This window comes from Etheostoma spectabile, chromosome 8, assembly GCF_008692095.1.
Source record: "Etheostoma spectabile isolate EspeVRDwgs_2016 chromosome 8, UIUC_Espe_1.0, whole genome shotgun sequence".
Classification (NCBI taxonomy): domain Eukaryota; kingdom Metazoa; phylum Chordata; class Actinopteri; order Perciformes; family Percidae; genus Etheostoma; species Etheostoma spectabile.
Window position 1 is genome coordinate 35,735,163 of NC_045740.1, and position 18,231 is coordinate 35,753,393.

Genomic DNA, 18,231 nt, shown 5'->3' on the forward strand with positions numbered 1-18,231 from the left:
GACAAAATACAGGAATAACTTCGTCAGAAAACCACTAACTCAAGTTTAAGTCTAATACAGTCTTATACAGTTAACCTGGAGGATAACTAACACTGACTATGATATTAATGTAGATAGCGAACCACTGCACATCTTACTTGTATACAGGGAAATTGTCTTGGCCTCTCCTAAAGTTGCATTATCTCCAGCCACTGCTATGACAGCAAAATTGTACTGCCCTCCAGCAGTCAGTTGTGTTATATTTATGGTTGTTTCCGTAACATTAGCAGTCAAGTTATTTGTTCCATTTGTCCATTGTACTGTAAAGAAAGAGCTGTTTCCTTCTGGTTTAGTCCACATCAGAGATATGGAGGATGCTGTTATTTTATTGGCAGTGAGGTTCCTGACTACTTGAGGCTCTGTGAGGGAAAAGGTATTATGGGAAAATAAAGACTTTATGAAACCATTTCATTTCACAAATTCTTCTTTGAGTCAGTCACAATAGTAACAGTGCCACCAGAACCATGTTGCCTCAGCAACATTATCAAGCTGCCTCCATGCAGCTGGAAGTTTATCTAGCATCTTTGTGTTGTGACACTTCTTGTGAAGTTGTGACATATGCCATGTTTTCATTACTTAGGATTAGTGTAATCATCTTTGTGTTTGATATTTGTGGTACATTCATGCTGATATGATAGTCAAATATAAGTTATGTCTATGACAAAATACAGGAATATCTTCATCAGAAAACCCCTGCACAACTTACTTGTATACAGGGAAATTGTCTTGGCCTCTCCTAAAGTTGCATTATCTCCAGCCACTGCTATGACAGTAAAATGGTACTGCACTCCAGCAGTCAGTTGTGTTACATTTATGGTTGTTTCCTTAACATTAGCATTTAAGTTCTTTGTTCCATTTGTCCATTGTATTGTAAAGAAAGAGCTGTTTCCTTCTGGTTTAGTCCACATCAAAGATATAGAGGATGTTGTTATTTTATTGGCAGTGAGGTTCCTGACTACTTGAGGCTCTGTGAGGGAAAAAGGTATTATGGGAAAATAAAGACTTTATAAAACCATTTCATCGCACAAACTCTTCTTTAAGTCAGTCACAATAGTAACAACCAGAGCCATGTTGCCTCAGCAACATTATCAAGCTGCCTCCATGCAGCTGGAGGCTTATCTAGCATCTTTGTGTTGTGACACTTCTTAAGACACCCAGCGTCATCTTTAACAAGTGACCAAAGCCCCTCATCTGACTTCTGATATAAAAGAGTAACAGCAGCTTCCCTGGATCACTAGTCCAGTAACACAACAGCAGGGTGCAGGATAAATACAAGATGAGGGAGAAAAAACAAAACAAATTTAGAGCCAATGGACTATGTCAAGTACAGAACCTACACTGTTGTGTGTTTCAGATTACAGATGCCCATCCAAGAAGCTACAAAAGTCAAACATCTGTGTTGTAAAATAAAACAACACTTCCTTTCTTGGGATTGACTACCAGGTCCAAAAGCAAAGAGGACCAAACCATTATTTAGGAGTAAAATCTGCAGGACTTAATATAATTGTGATTGATATAAAATAAAATACCACACAGAGGGATTTCAGTGACAGTGAGATTCCTCTGAGACTGTGAGCGACCGAGAGGTGGATGCAAAGACAACAACAACAGAATATAATTCTTATATGACAAAGTACAGGAATACTGCCATCTTAACCAACTACCAACATAAGCCAAATGTAAACAACTACTTACTTGTGTACTGAGAAACAGCTGTACTCTGTCCACTACTGCCATCCACTGCCACCGCAGTAACAGTCATTTTATACTGAACACCAGGAATCAGGTTAGTAATGTTTTTCTGCGTTTGAGTCACATTTTCATTGTAATTTCCATTTCCATCAGTCCACTGTACTCTATAGGAGGAGCTGTTTCCTTCTGGTTTAGTCCACATCAGAGATATAGAGGATGTTGTGACTTCAGCGACACGGAGGTCCCTGACCACTTCAGGCTCTGTGAGTGAGAGAGAAGTCGGAGGGAGAAAGAATGCATAAGCCATGTTCTTGTTACTCATCATTAGTGTAACACAATCATCTATGTATTTGACATCTGTGGTTAATTCATGCTGAGAGATCTTTGTTTGACAGCAGCAATGTTGCAGGTACTATACAGTATAAAAGCATCGTTGTAGACATGGTAAACATCAGGAGTGTAAGTGACTTAAAAAAGTAAGCACACTTACTTGTGGTGGCCTCTTTACAGCAGTTCAAACAACCAAGGAAGATTGGATAAACTGTTCCAGGAGTCAAACCAGTTATCGGCCCATTTTCAGTGAAATTGATCGAGGGTGATTGATTGTTGATGGAGAGGGAGCAATTCGGTCTGGATTCCAACGTGACTGTCGTTGTCGTTGTTGTAAATGTTACAGTTTCATTGCTGCTACAGTTACTACCTAAAAACACAAAAGGCAAAGAAGAAGAAGAAGAAGAAGAAGAAGAAGAAGAAGAAGAAGAAGAAGAAGGAGCAGAAGAAGGAGCAGAAGAAGAGAAACAAGGCCAACAATAAGTACCTCTGGAATATAATTTCTTTGAGCATCTTTTTTTCCAAACATTTTCCATTTCAAAAAAAGAAATTATATTCCAGAGGTACAAAAAACATAGTACAAATACTAACCTGGACGTATATTGAATAATTTGTAGTATGTGTATAAATATTGTTGTGTGTGGGTAAATATATGAATGTGAATAGAACTTTTAATTATATATTTTCATTGATTGTAGACTTTTATTTTGTAGCTAATTTATTTAATAGGGGGTAGATAGGGTAGAAAAGGGTAGGAGTGCACAAGTTTTACTTCTTCCTACTCCTTTTTGCACGTTTAAATAGAGGATTTCAAGTACTGGAAATAATGGAGCTTTATTTAGTTGTTTAATTGTTTTTTAGTACAAATGTTTTTCTGATGTTTTGTTTTATTTACATGTTCAAAATAAAGGTATCAATCAATCAATCAAATAAGAAATGAGCACAAATACATCTAAAAAAAGCTGCATTTCTGCAGACATATTGACAGTAGGGACATAATTAACAAGCCAATGTTACATTCAAAAGAAAATTAAATATAAAGAGACAATTTAACAGAAATGTGGCACGTTAAAAAAGAAAGAAAGAGCACGTGGGTACTCACTGGGACATTGTGCTTGGGTGATCTGTGGAGAGAGAAAAGCAAAAGTAAAGAATTGCACCAGCAGAGGTCAGCATGGACTTTAAAACAGCTTCGATGCATCAAACCCAGCCACCTGTGTAATGTAGGCATCAGGAAACTGATAGCACTGTTAAATAGGTCGGGTTTTGTCAGTCTTTTGTGATCCCGTCTCATGGAAATTCTTTATTAAGAATGACCCCTTGAGATGTAGCATCTCGTTTTCATGAAGGTCCTTAAAGGCAAGAAAATACGGTACATTTAGACATACAATTAGACAAGACAATTAACAAAAAAAACATACATGTCCGTCACAAACACACACACACACATACTGACAGACAAGAAGCTCGCCATCACACCAAAGCCCCCCATATCCTCCCCATTCCAACCATTGCATATTAGAAAATAAACAGTTAAGGTCATTAGTGTAGACAGTACAAGAATACAACAATAAATAAATAAAAAAATTATAAAAAAAAAACACAAAATAAAACAAAAATAAGAAAAATAAGAAGAAAAAAAAAATGATTAAAAAATGATAAAAAAACAAAAAATAAATAAAATAAAAATAAAAATAAAAGAAATAAAAAAATAAAAGATAAAAATGTATAAAATAAAAATCAAGTATAAGTATTAAGTACTGTCCCTTCAGTAAAACCACATGTAAGGCATGTTTCCCAACGTGAAGTTCTAAAGCCCTTCCTAGACTCCCAGGAGCAGTGGCGTGACGGGCCAACACAGGACCCTTATGCTGGATTATCAACTACAAAATGACCTACTACAGCACGTGATGACGGCACAATGTCCACAACTGGGCTACCATGACTAGGACAAGACAAGATCCTAGAGACACAGCATGTGAGATGACACCATGACTGGAAAAATCAGGAGTAGCTTACGCGTACACTGCAAAAAAAACAAGATGAAAACACTAAATCTGAGGGAAAAGGTAATCAAAACAAGTGAAATCACCTGTCCATGCAGCGAGATGATTTCCCTTGACAAGCATGCTTGATTTAAGATTATAGCGTAAAGTTAAAGACTTAAAATAACAAATTCACTGTTAAAACAAGATAAATGATCTAACACTTCTAAAGCTAAGATTTTTTTTATCTTGGTATGAACAAAATGATTTGCAGTGCAGAAAAACTGCTGGTGAATGTGCACTGTAACACATGAAAAAACGCAAAAAGGCAGTCCCTTCGTGGCCTTTTTGAGATTGGTCTGGCCTAAAATGCCTGATTCATGGACCAGGAACTAAATTCTGGTATATTAATATTGCTCTTTATAAGGCTGGGTGTCAAACATCAATACATTCTGAGCCCATAGCACTGATTATCAAATGTGTGAAGGGTCAAACAAGCTTATATTTCCAAAAAATAAAGTAGCATTTAGACACAAAATGTTAATATCTAGCACTAGTTATTCATTCATTCATTTTAATTGCCCAAAAGTAGTCACATGTTAGTACATCAACTCTGAACATACAGTCATAAGCATGTAAAATAACCGCCATGTGACATGTTCTTTTCAGTGATGCAAACTAACGCACAAAAGCTCAGTATTAAGGGAGAAAGTCCCAATTTAACTGATGTTGATTCAACAATAGTAGACTCTGTTAATCCCGGACCATCGGTAATCAGTCTGTGGTCTCAGCTAATGATCAATGTGTGAAACTGTTGAAAATACTGCCCTTCCTCCTTCCTCCTTGTATCTCTCATGCTCCACAAATCAATAGGAAACAAGTTCTGACAGTAAACAATATCATCACGCATGAGGACACACGACTTCATGTCCACAGAACTCCGACTCTGTGTTTCTCCCGTGGTCATCATCCCGGTCCTGGTATCTGGACTAAACACACAACCCCGATACCTAGGGTACTTATCAGCCGTTGCCTTTCAGTCTGTTTACCACGCAGCTAAACATTAAACACATAGCATCATAGTTTAACCCTGCATCGCCACAAAGATAACCAATCAGATCAATCATTTACAGCAGCCCTGCACCACACAGGACCTAACCAGATGGTACTTTTAAAAAATATAGGCTATGTCAATGTTAATGTCGACTAACTGATTATTCACTTCAGCTGTAATTCCAACTATCATGAAGGTAGGATTCATTCCACTGCCATTGTGTTAAACTGCGCCATTTAATGTGTAATAATTATGAATGATTATTAATGAGCAGCTGAGTGTATCTCTTGTATTTATTCTGATTCAGAATTAGACTTTCATTGCAAATCTTGTATATGCTTTGGCAATATTGGACTTAATTATAGTCATGCTAATAAAAGCTAATTTGAATTGCAAAATGTATAGATAAGATTAATATAGACAGTTGATAAAAAAATAAAATTAAAATAAATTAAATAAAAAAAATAAAGAAATAAAATTAAGAAACGGTGATAACAATAAAAAATTAAATTAAAAAATAATAAATTGTTAAAAAAAAATTAGAAAAAAAAATAAATCAAATAAATAAAAAGCAAAAAAAATCAAGTATAAGTATCAAGTAGTGTCCTTCCAGTGTAACCACATGTAAGCCATGTTTCCCAACGTGCCTTACACGTTATATAGGTCTACCTACTCAAAAACGGTTTATTCTGCATCAATTGTTGCCCCCCCCCTTTACCCACCCATCCCTGGAGACCGGTGTCCGCTCCTTTAGATTTCTTTTTTCTATTCACAGCAGTGACCCTTCCCTTCCTCCCATTCCTCTGGGACTATTCTTCTTTCTGAAGTACAGCAGTGCCCCAAGGTGCACGGGGAGTTCAAGGGGCTTTGAGGATCTGCTGGAGGCTTTGCACATAGCGTATGAGAATAAACTCTATGAAGCACATTTTAATGAAATATAAGTCATATGTGTGTTTCGTGTTTTACGGAAGTCAGCATTTCATTCATCAAAGTCCTCATGAAACCAACAATAACTATCCATCCACCACATTTGAATTATCAGGTAGTGTTAAAAAAATCCCGTCACTCTGTACAGATTTTGTACATTAACGGGAAGAACCGCCTGTATGAGGAAGTCTACAACGGCCTAGTAGGAGAAGTTCAGTCAGTGTCTAATTCTGACTGAACTTCTGCTGTTTGTGCAGGGCGTTAGCACGGCACACACAGCTACACACAGCTACACACGTTTTCACTTTCTCGACACAGGGTCTAGGGTTGGGTTTGGACAGACAGACAGTTCAAAGACACCCACTGCTCCGAGTCCAACAAATTGCTCAAAATCCAAAACTCATTTTTCTAACTAACACATTCTAAAAATGGATTTATATGGGTGGTGGCAGCAGCTCAGTCAGTAGGGAGTTGGGTTGCTGGTTCAAGTCCCCATGCGGACCAGAGTATGGTGGTGGACTGGTAGCTGGAGAGGGGCCAGTTCACTTCCTGGGCACTGCAAAGGTGCTCTTGAGACATCTCTCCATTTAGTGCATAGGTACTGAGCATGTGTGTGTAATTCAAGCCTGTGTATTAACAACAGAGTGTAAATTTTAATTTTAATAAAAAGTATACATTACATCTATAGCCTTTGCTACTAAAAATGGTTGAAAGCCAAAAATGCAATACACTGAAGAGACTGAAAGGGGAATTGAAAGGCTTTAGATTCAGTTATTGAATTATTATTGATTATTTAATGCTGGATCCAAAATAATAATATAATTATTAAACTTTATTTATAAAGCACTTTTCTTAACAAAGTGCTTTATAGAGAGCAACATTGATTATATTACTACTGTGTTGATGGTGTGGGCTCATTAGCACACACAGTGCAGGATGTAGGTTTGTGTCTTGATTGGCCTTTTACTGACCTATTACAGTGATATATCTTCTTCTACCTTCTCTGCCAATCCAACATTAAACGCAGAGCGCTAATACATACATGCATCATCATAACACTAACGTGGATGAAGATTCTGAGTGTATGTATAGAGACAAATGTTGCTTAAAATTATTATACACATCTGCCAAGTTCACAGTTGAGTGAGTAATGAGGTTGGAGAGTGATAACAGCAGTTTGTGCTAAATGGTTATGTCGCTGTGGAGAACAGTATTTAGTTCCTCAAATCCATATTTACTTAACCCTCATGTTGTCTTGGGGTCAAAATTTGACCCGTTTCCCGAAATTTTTTATATCGGAAATATGGGAGGTCAAAAAAGTCAACAAAGCGACAACAAGACAACAAAACAGTGAGGAAAAAAAACGTAAAAAATATTGGAAAAAGTTACAAAAAACACCAAAAAAACCCAGTGGAAGTAAGCGTCAAAAACGGGCTAAAATTAAAAAAAAAAAAATGACAAAACGTCAACAAAAGGGACAAAGACATTGGGGAAAAAATACAATAAAAATATTGGACTTTTTTTTTTTTTTAAACAACAAAAACACTAAGATATGGACAGCAGGGCGCCCGGATAGCTCCGCTGGTAGAGTGGGCACCTACATATAGAGGATTGCTCCTCGACGCAATGGGCCGGGTTCAACTCCAACCCCCAACCCCCAAAACCTCAAACCCCCCCTCCCCCCCAGAAACACACTCCTTTCATTTCTTCATCTGTCCTGTCAATAAAGGCCTAAAAATGCCCCAAAAAAAGATCATCTTAAGATATGGACATTAAAAGTGTTTTTTAATGTTGAGAAAAACAACACAGGGGTCAAGAATAAAGAGACCATTTCTTATTTTTAACAAATCCACTGAAAACAGTGAAAGCCACAAAGTGATCCTACCAACATGTAACGCCTGTGTGGCCAAAGAACCAGCTGATAAACTACACCAATAACTACACTACTTTGTATGAGAGGGCTGCATTGGGATCGGGTCCCACATCTCGCTGGAGCCGGTGGCTTGAATTTTGCTGCGGTCGGGAATGGGCGGCCAAAATCACGGGATCGGGATGTAGCAAAGCGACAGGGTGGAGTCAATGGATGATGTGGAAAATAACCTCAAACGAGGCGTTTCATCCCTATTATTCAACAGCGGCGCGTACAACTGAGAGAGACGGAGAAGGAAAGCAGCGGAGGGCCTCCTTATTGGTTCAATAAAGGACAGCAAGATCACATCAACATGGTGTTTACAGCTGACACACATCCACACACACACACACACACACACACACACACACACACACACATCTCCAGCAGCAGGCATGCACAGCTTTTCATTAACCATCCTGTTGTCCTCAGGTCAAATTTGACCCATTTCTGTCCACCAAATTATCAAAAAATAACGTGGATGGTTCACTACAACGCTCTTCACAAGTAAAGTAAAGGCTCAGTTCACTACTTTAAGTTCATAACTTATACTGTTTATTGATCCCCAGTGGGGAGATTACAATTTACACTCTGTTTGTTAGTAATCACTACACACAGGTCTGAATTACACACATGCTCAGGACCAATTGATGCACAAATGGAGAGATGTCAGAGTGAGTGGGCTGCAAGCTGGACCAGCGCCCTGAGTAGTTGGGGGGGGGGGGGGGGTTCCCAGTGCCCAAGAGGTGCAGTGGTATCCCTCCAGCTACCAATCCACACTCCGTACTTTTCTCCATGCGGGGACTTGAACCGACGACCCTCCGGTTCCCAACCAACCCAACTCCCTACGGACCGAGCTACTGCCACCCTTTCATGGAATTTGGGTGTTTTATGAAACGTCGTAGTATTTGAACGTTGAAAAAAGTGTTTTCGGGAAAAGCCTCAGAAACGCTGCGAAAAACAAAACTATGAAAACATCAATAAAGCACTGAAAAAGATCTACAAAAACATCGTAAAAAAGTGACAAAAAAATGTGGAATAAAACACACACAAGCCCGGGAAAAGTGTCAAATGTCAACAAATGTCGGAAAAGAACAACTCAAATTTTGACCCAGAAAAACCAAAAGTTGCAACAGGAAGACAACACAAGGGTATAAATCTGGTATATATCTATTTTCATGTTTTGTGTGATGGTGCAAAATTTTCGATAAAACAAAGTGATTATGAATGGCCTTTAAAATGACGTATAGAAGACACAAAATCAATGCATCTCTATTATTGTGCGGGTATAGATTCACATAGATACACATTGCGGGTGCGGGCGGTAATAGTCAGAAATTCGGCGGGGGGGGGGGGATGAAGAAAACAGTCCCACGCAGGGCTCTACTTTGTGTTAAGTTCATAATGTTAAGTTTTTGTCTTTACTGTAGGCCTACAGTAGCTCCAGTAAACCGGCTGCAGCTTCACATGCTAACCTAATGTAACTAAACTTCAAAAGCCTAACACTTTCAAAAGATAAAATTATGATTTCAAATTATTTAGATGAGTTTCTGCAATGACAGGGGGTTACTTGCCTTAATGAACCACAGATAATTATCACCAAGCTCTGCTAGCCTCTTTTAGCTCTCCAACCCTGTCTTTAGGTTAGTTTGGGATTCCCATTTGGTTCAGTCCCTCTCTTTAAGCCCATTTTTAATGGAAGCAAGCAGATGTTTTAGATTAGAAAAACTGCATGTGTGTATTTTACAAATTGCTGTTGCTGTCTGACAAATGAACCTACAGGTCACATACCAGTATGCAAAAGCCAAGTATGACAATCTCATGTTTTCATAGTTCAAGCGTTCATTTTGAATTGACCTCCGTGGATGGGATTTCTCCGAGCTAAAATTCCCAAATGTTTTATTTCCCTTGGCACTGTTCCTAAGTATGAATTATTTTCCGCCTGACTAAATAAACAAAACAACGTCTCAAGCCATTATGCTTTGGCTCTGACTCAGAGAGCTGAAATAACCCAGGCTCAAAGTCCCATTTGGGAAATACTGCCCTAGAAATACTTAAGTTCATTTAATTGCTCATTTTTTTCATGCACGTAGTCGTACTCAGCCCCACACATGTGTACATCCTCCCTCTGTGCTTTAACCCACAGCTGTAGTCTGTCTCTTATCTCAGGACCTTATTGGATCACTTGGACAATTATTGGGCAACTCATTACGGGGTTAAATACATGTATACTGATGATTAAAATCACTAGTAGTGCCCATTTTTACTACATGAAGCCACTAAAATTAAAAGGAGAACAATGCCTTTGCTTATTAGTACACACAACTCCTAGTTCTAAGACAGGGGTTCCCAAAACTTTCAGCCCACGACCCCCAAAGTAACGGTGCAAGTGACTTACGACCCCCCCCCACTATAAACGTATATAAACGTTGCGCGCAACCGCGCACGCTCTATAGGCGTATCCAAACACGAGCATATTGACAACACAAAATAACACAACAGCCATGACATTATTCTACAGTTATTTACTCATTACTTTAATTGGAACTTAACCTCACCTAATGAGATGGATGTGCAGTATGTTTGGAGGACAACAAGTCCAGTCTTGGTTTAATGTTGGGACCGCTACTCGGAAAGAAAGAAAATCATAAGAGCTGTTCCCTTTTTATTTATTTGCTTGGTTTTATTTTAAATTTAGCCACTAGCTTTATCTTGTGTTAGAATTAATGGCTAACATATGCTATTTCTAATCATTTTTAAATTTTTATTTTATTTCTGTAAATCAACTTGCGACCCCCCCCTTTCCGGCTCGGGAATCACTGTTATAAGATCTGCAACGTTAAGTATTCTAACCATTAGACTCACACTTGTGGAGCTTACTTAATGCTCATTGTAAAACACACTTGGCTCAGCCAATGACTACGTTTCCCTGTGGACAAAGTGCAAGTTGTACACAATGCAGTAGCAAGACTTTTGTCTAAGACCAGCAGGAGATCGCACAGTACTCGGTGCTTAAGGCTCTTCATTGCTTCAATGCTACCAACAGGTTTTAGCATGCATTTTAAAAATTTGAATCACTACTTATAGAGCCTTGCATGGTCTAGCTCCCTCTTACATCCTGGTCTAGCTCCCTCTTACATCCTGGTCTAGCTCCCTCTTACATCCTGGTCTAGCTCCCTCTTACATCCTGGTCTAGCTCCCTCTTACATCCAGGATCTAATGATCTAAGGATCACACTTCTGGTTGCTCTCTGAGGTCTTCAGGCCAAGACCTTCAAACTGGTCCCAGAACCCGTTTTAAAACCAGAGGTGATGGAACCTTTCCTGTGGTGCCTCCAACGCTCTGTTTATGTTACTATTTAAGCATATGTGTATTCTTAACCGTGTGCATATTGATATTTATTCCTATTATAAATTAATGTATATTGTATATACAGAATGTATATTGTATCCTGGTATTTCATTTATGTTTATATTCTGTGCTGTGTGACTGATTTTGCTGCTGGAACACTGTAATTTCCCATTTTATTGGGATAAATAAATATATATCCATCTATCCATCCATCCATCCATCCATCCATCCATCCATCCATCTATCTATCTATAACTCTCCATCTTTAGCCTTAAGGATTCTGCGGAAACTTTTAAAAAATACCTGAAGACACATCTTTTTAGACAAGCTTTGAACTAGCAATATGGCTTAGTATTTTCTGTTTTTTTAAAATTTGTTTTACTGTAAAGCACTTTGTGACCCCTCTTGTCTGTGAAAGGTGCTATATAAATAAAAGTTTACTTCCTTACTTATGTACTCTGCCCTTTGACTGCGCCTGTCTGCATGGGGGGGGGGGGGGGGGGGGGGGGGAAATGACTGTACTGACCACTATATAAACATTGCATCAACCCAAAAGGCAGCCCGATTCCCTTTCATTCCCAACAGTCTGCCTTTGCTGCTGATAATGCCCCAGTTCCTTCCTCCATAATAACACTCAGACCCAATAACAGTCAAGAAATAACCTTACAAGCTGTTTGCTTAGGGATCGGCCTATTTTACCGTATCTCCTCATAATCTGAAAACTTGGAACAAACAATGTAAAAGGTACTTTACGTCTGTGCCTCGAATTACGCAAAGTTGCGTGGTGGAGGAAGAGCTGGGGGGTGCCCTTGTTGACTTGCTGAGTTACAGAAAGAGGATTTCTGTAGTTTCTGCAAAATAATGTTATCTGACTCTATTCAAAGCATGTGTGTGTGTCTTGATGATAGCGACGCAAAACAAGGTTCACGAGGAACAAATGGAGAAACGCGCAATGTTTTCAAGTCTTCTACTTTCCTTTGTTGATTTTTCCTTTCCATTTTCTATTTGACCTTTTTCAGTCTTTTGTGCTGTAATAGCTTATTGTCAGCTGTCTAGTGCATGTCTTTGCCGCTGACTCTTCACTTTATTTGATTTTTTTATGCTTTTCTCCTCTTGCAGAGTGTGTGCGTCAACATCTTTTGTTGTTTTTCCATCATCGGCTAACGCGGCTGTGTGGCCCAGGCGATGTATTCTACACAATGACCAATAAAAACAACCCCTGTGTATATTTCAAAATTGTGTAATTAATGGAGTCAAATAAGGAGCGCGCCGCATCGTACCTCAGATTACTAATATCAGACTTGGGTTGCCATGGTTTATGACTGATGATAGACATTTTCAGTAGCTGTTGCCATTTATTAGGCCTGCTCCACAGTGGCTGCGTCGCGCAAGCGTGGCGTTTCTGCGTGTCAACTGTGGCGGCTTTCTACGTCCTATACACACCAAAAACGTGTCTAATGCGGCGCTGCTGTTGCTAGGTGACGTACAGGGGGGGCTACCTTGGGACAAAGCGCCGACAGAGTTGGATCACCCTTGTTGGACATATGGGGAGAGAGTTATTTAACATAAATGTATAGGCTACTGATTGGATTAAAGCAGTGTTGACGGCAAAATAGGTTACAGAATATTTTGTTCTGTATGGCAGGTGCAATATTTTAATATTTTTTTGTCCTCGGGTCAAACTTGACCCATTTTCATAAAAGTTATCTAAACCAAAAATGTTGGTTTCTTTCAACCAAATTGTCAAAAAAATAAGGTGGATTGTTCCATGCAACGCTCTTCCAAATAAAGTAAATGATCAGTTCCCTTAATTGAGTTTTAAAAATTTAATTTTATTGCATTTGAAAAAAAAGTTGATAAAAGAACATTGAAATACTTGACAGAAATGTTGGGTAAAGCTTCAAAAGCACGGGGGAAAAACAAAGAAAACGTCAAATAAAGCGCAGTAAAAAAAATCAAAAACATACTAAAACGTAACAAAAAACTTGGAAGAAAGTGACATAAATGTTGTAAATGCTTCAAAAATTTTGGAAAAAGCTTCAAAAGCGTGGGCAAAAACATACAAAAACATGGTAAAAAGTGACAAAAAACTTGGATAAAAGTGACGTAAATGTCGTAAATGCTTCAAAAATGTCGGAAGAAATAAAGAACTTGGAAAAAGGCGACAATTGACAAAAAACATCAGAAACGCTGCTCTCTGAATTGTGCAATAAGAGCTCCATAATGTCCAGGACAATAAAAATAGAAACTTTTTAGGAGGAAAGATCGTCGCCTGAACGTTCTTACGAAGTACTTACTCATAATTACAGTTAATGTGTCGGCCTCGGCTACAACGTACACGGGCTGGGGGTGGGTCAGGCTTGATTTTTTTGGGCTCAACCTAAGCTTTAATGTGTGGTGAGATCTTTTCAAGTTCCTTCTCACTTTCTTCTACCAGTCTCTAATAAGTTGACAGCTTGTTCGCTATTTAAAGTTCATTACCTCAGTGTCTCACTAGTGACCTACTCATTGTTTCTGCTCTTACATGACTTCCTGTCACTTCCTGAGCCCACCCAGATACCACTGATAACAAAGGGAAACAGCATAAAGGACTATATAGATAAACATGACGGTGTACTTCATACGCCCCAGCTCATTAATGTCAAATAAAGGAAGACAAGAGCTACATGACATTGGTTTCTAAATCAGCGGTTGACTCACTTAAACTGGTATAGGTTCCCTTAAATAATAATAATAATGTATACTTTATTAATAACAATTTACACTCTGCTGTTATTACACAGGCCTGAATTAGACACACGTGCTCAGTACCTATACATGCACTTAATGGAGAGATGTCAGAGTGGGGGGGCTGCCCATGGAAAGGCGCCCCGAGCAGTTGGGGGTTCGGTTCCCTGCTCAAGAGCACCTTGGCAGTGCACAGAAGGTGAACTCTCCAGCTACCAGTCCACCACCATACTTTGGTCCGTATGGGGGACTTGAACCGGCGACCCTCCGGTTCCCAACCCAACTCCCATTTTCTGGAAAAGACTGTCCTGTTCCTTCCTCCACAGTTTTCCATGTGTAATTAGCTCATGTCAATCTGTACCTTTAGGTTTGATTTCCAATATCAACGTCCCTGAATAATGTGTTATAATGTAAGTTTTGGTATTGTAATTTAGATTCAGTCGTGGGATTCAACTGAATACAATTGATAGTAACTAGGTTTGGTCATGTATTAAAGTTTGTTTCTAACTGTATCACCACACATGACTCATGCAACATTAAGATGGTTGCTTCCGATTCATTCACAGTGGCAAGGGAACCCATGGCCTTTGACCTCTTCTAAGCTACATGCACTACAAGAGAACCTGTGCTGTAGTTTACCTCTTAAAGGGTCAGTTCATCCAAATAACAAGGGATTTTTTTTTCTATTTACCTCTCTAGTGTCTGTATACATAAATGAAGGCCCAAATTGTTACTAATATTACCCCTATATTCAATACCCCAATACAACCATCTACATGCATAACTCTTCATTGGTCCTAAAGTGTTGCTAAAATGAATTACCCTATTAAAAATTAACTAGTGAAGATAAAATATCAAATTAAATGTATATTATGATCCACTTTATGGGAAGACCTGGAGACTTAACATTTAGATTCAGTTCGGTTGTTTAGGAGTTTTATGGGAAATTCCCATCCTTATAGAGGTCTTTTTTTTATTAGTGTCAGTTAAATCTAGAGTCAGGTATGTTTATTAAAATGCGTCATTCTTTTTTGATGTGTCCAGTTTTCTGCCAGGACTGATAGACTGCAGCAACATAACTATATGGATGTAAAGGCCCTGACAGACCAATAATGGGTCTGGTGAGGTTGGGGACTCGAGTCGGTTTGGCGGACTTCCTTTTGGCCGACCTGCCATGCTCGGTCGGAAGGCGGGCCCTGCCGGCAGTCGGACTCAAATCACCAATCTGATTGGTGGAGTGCTAACCCGGAAATGACGAGCGGGATGAGCGTGACTAGAGTCTCTCAAAATCTAATGAAAATAAACTGACCTTTGCTGTTCTGAAATGAAGACAGATTCAACAACTGGATGGACTATTTCTCCTTAAAATGTCACGTTTCGAGGAAGTATTTTAGTAAAATATGAAATCATATTCTGAATAAGCCACCATGACAGTTTGGCTTTGAATTTCCGGAGAAACCAGATCAATGTGACGCGTTCGTCCAATCAGCTGCCGGCGACAGAACATTTGAATTAAATGTTTTATTGGTCTACTGTTGATTTGTTGTCTACATGCAGATGATTCCTTTAGATGTATGTGTTTAGCCCTTGTGTTTTCTTCCCATCAACCATGGTCACTTTCTTTCAACATTATTATCTTTTTCCGACATTTTTGTCAATTTGTCAATGTTGTGGGTGCTTTTTTTGACGTTTTTAGTGTTTTTCCCAACGTTTTTTGATATTTTTAATGCTGACATTTTCAGCGCTTATCTCGACGGCCCATTTTTTGTGACAAAAGAAATACTAATTAACTGAAAATGGGTCAATTTGGTCAAAGGACAACATTGTATTCTGAATATATGACATAGCATTTGAGAGTGATAGCATTTCTGTAAGCATGCGAAATGCACAAAACTCCACAAGGAAAATTCATAAACGAGCATCCTCATGCTGAAAATATCCACTGCCTCTAAAAATTCCCTGCCCATGACGAATTTAGCTATGAGTGTGTTTGTCTCCAGGTACAGTATCAGCCTCCCAGACCGCAGTCCTGCCGCTGGTATCGCGAGCCACATCAGAGGCTATGGAAATGAGTGACGTAGTGTTTACTGTTCCCAGCACTGTGCAGAGTGCTGAGCTGCTGCAGATACCCATCTAAGTACAACGCACTTGTCATTGGAGCTTCCTTCTCATGCTACCAGCAATGTAACAGGAGGGAGATGTACACCCACAGATTCTGGACACAGGGGGCTGGGCCATTACACTGAACATAGAAGTGTGATCAGTGTGATGTTTGAAAGGTGTTAAAGTGGAGCGTGGGGTGTGATGTGTGCTCATCTGCGGGGAAGGAAGAGCAGAGAAGACATAGTGTGGGTTTTGTATTATTAGTGACTGGATTCTTTGTGTTGTATTCAAGAAACATAAATATCTGGATTAAATCTCATGGCAATATATCCAATATTTCTTGAAGAATTTCACTTGATAAGAAAAACCTGCTGGTGGTACTAGAGGAAACGTCAGCAGGTCATTAGAATATGTCCCGTGGGGACCATGAATACCTGTGCAAAATGTCATGTCACTGCATCCAACAATTTTTGAGATATCGCAGTCTGGACCAAAATGGTGGACCCACCAACTTTTTGCCTTTAAAAACACTCCTTTCAACAACTGCCCCAGACAGGCTGTTATATGATCATTTTGTACTAATGGGGCATTAAAAATCTTATTGAAAGCAATCCAGCTCTCCATCTGGAAAGGCAGTGTGATCGAGTGGGTGAGAGAAAAGTGAAAGAAGAAAAAATGTAATTTTCATCCCCACTACAGCCTCGCATGGTCGTGACTCGCTCAGAGGCCACTGGTAGAACGATAGCTATCTGCTGACAATAAGGCCTTTGAGGCCGAGAGAGGAACCAGTGTCTCATTTACATGGATTGGGGAACTGTGAGTCTTTGTAATTCATCTTGTACACGCTGAGCTTCCAGTCACAACCCTGGTTGACGGCAGCCGGTTTCGAGATTTAATTTGAAAGTGGACCGTCCTAAAACAGATGGATGGGGGTTGGGAGTGGGCGAAAGTGGAGGCTGCAGCATTCCACAAAGGAGAACTTGACTTCTGACTTTTGCACTTTAGATCAATAATGGGATTCAAGCGTTCTAATCTAGATACAGCGAGAAGAATACATTTTAGAGAGGGATACTTGTGTTCACATCAGACGTCATGAAGTCATCACACGTCATCCACATTTTATAGTAGTGCAAGGCATTAGAATATCAGTGTTCATCAGTCCAGAACCACAGACAGGCCAGCTCATTTAAGTCTTGGAAAAGGTCCTGTTTCCTTGTTCCAAGATGTCCTCTGTTGATAGCAAAGTTACCATTTCTGCATGCTGTGAGGAGGCCATAGTCAGAGCGAGTGTGAGAAACAGATATGGATAGGAACAGAGAAAGGCTCCATAATTATGCAAAGTGTTGTACTTTTCCTGGGTCACCAATATGTCAAGCTGTGACTTTGCATGCACTTCTCTAAACTGCGCCTAATAAAAACTTCTTCCTTCTGACTTCCATGATGGCCGGACAAAAGTCACAAAATGTTCCTAAATACAAAAAAAGAAGAACAGTATATTAACTACTGAATGGACATTTCAAGCAGAAGAGCTGTCGACTGGAAGTGCCTGAGAGAAAGGACAGAATCAATAAAGAACTTAGATATAAAAACTGAATGTGCACTAACATGTTAATGTGTCAGTTCTGTTTAATTTAGTGTTATACTGTATATTAATTTAAGAAGAAACACTGCCTTTTTATCATCACCACCAAATGAGAAAAAACCTCTCAAAGCCTGTTGCACACCGTTCTGAGGAAACATGTTCAACCAGGAAACTGTAGCGAAACGGTGCACACTGTCACATCAAGGTTTTGAGTCTGAACGTGCCTCTGGTGTTTTCAATTATTCTGCCTAAGTATACCTCTTCAGAGATCTTATTGATTAATGGAGTTTGGTGACCTCATATTATTCCATCTTAGCTCCACTTGTCCAAAAAAGTGATGATAACAGTGAAGATTCTTGAATTACTTTTTACCCCAAGGAATTATTATTTTCACCAGATACATATAGAATACCATAGACATGTTTTACATTTACATTGCATTACATGTCATTTAGCTGACGCTTTTATCCAAAATAACTTCCAAATAGGTACTTTCAACCCTGTAGGTGCAAACTCCAGACAACAAGTAGTA

The 18,231-nt window shown here is 39.2% G+C and overlaps 1 protein-coding gene across 1 annotated transcript in view; it reads right to left on the minus strand.

Moving 5' to 3' along the window:
• ptprjb.1 (protein tyrosine phosphatase receptor type Jb, tandem duplicate 1) overlaps window positions 1-18,231 on the minus strand; it is a 61,972-nt gene that overhangs the window by 34,093 nt on the left and 9,648 nt on the right. The window contains exons 2-5 of the mRNA XM_032523388.1: window positions 3,164-3,185; window positions 2,222-2,431; window positions 1,735-1,992; window positions 746-1,006 (exon numbers count right to left, since the gene is read on the minus strand). Coding sequence (XP_032379279.1) covers window positions 746-1,006; window positions 1,735-1,992; window positions 2,222-2,431; window positions 3,164-3,185 — 751 coding nt within the window. The remainder of the gene's footprint in view (window positions 1-745; window positions 1,007-1,734; window positions 1,993-2,221; window positions 2,432-3,163; window positions 3,186-18,231) is intronic.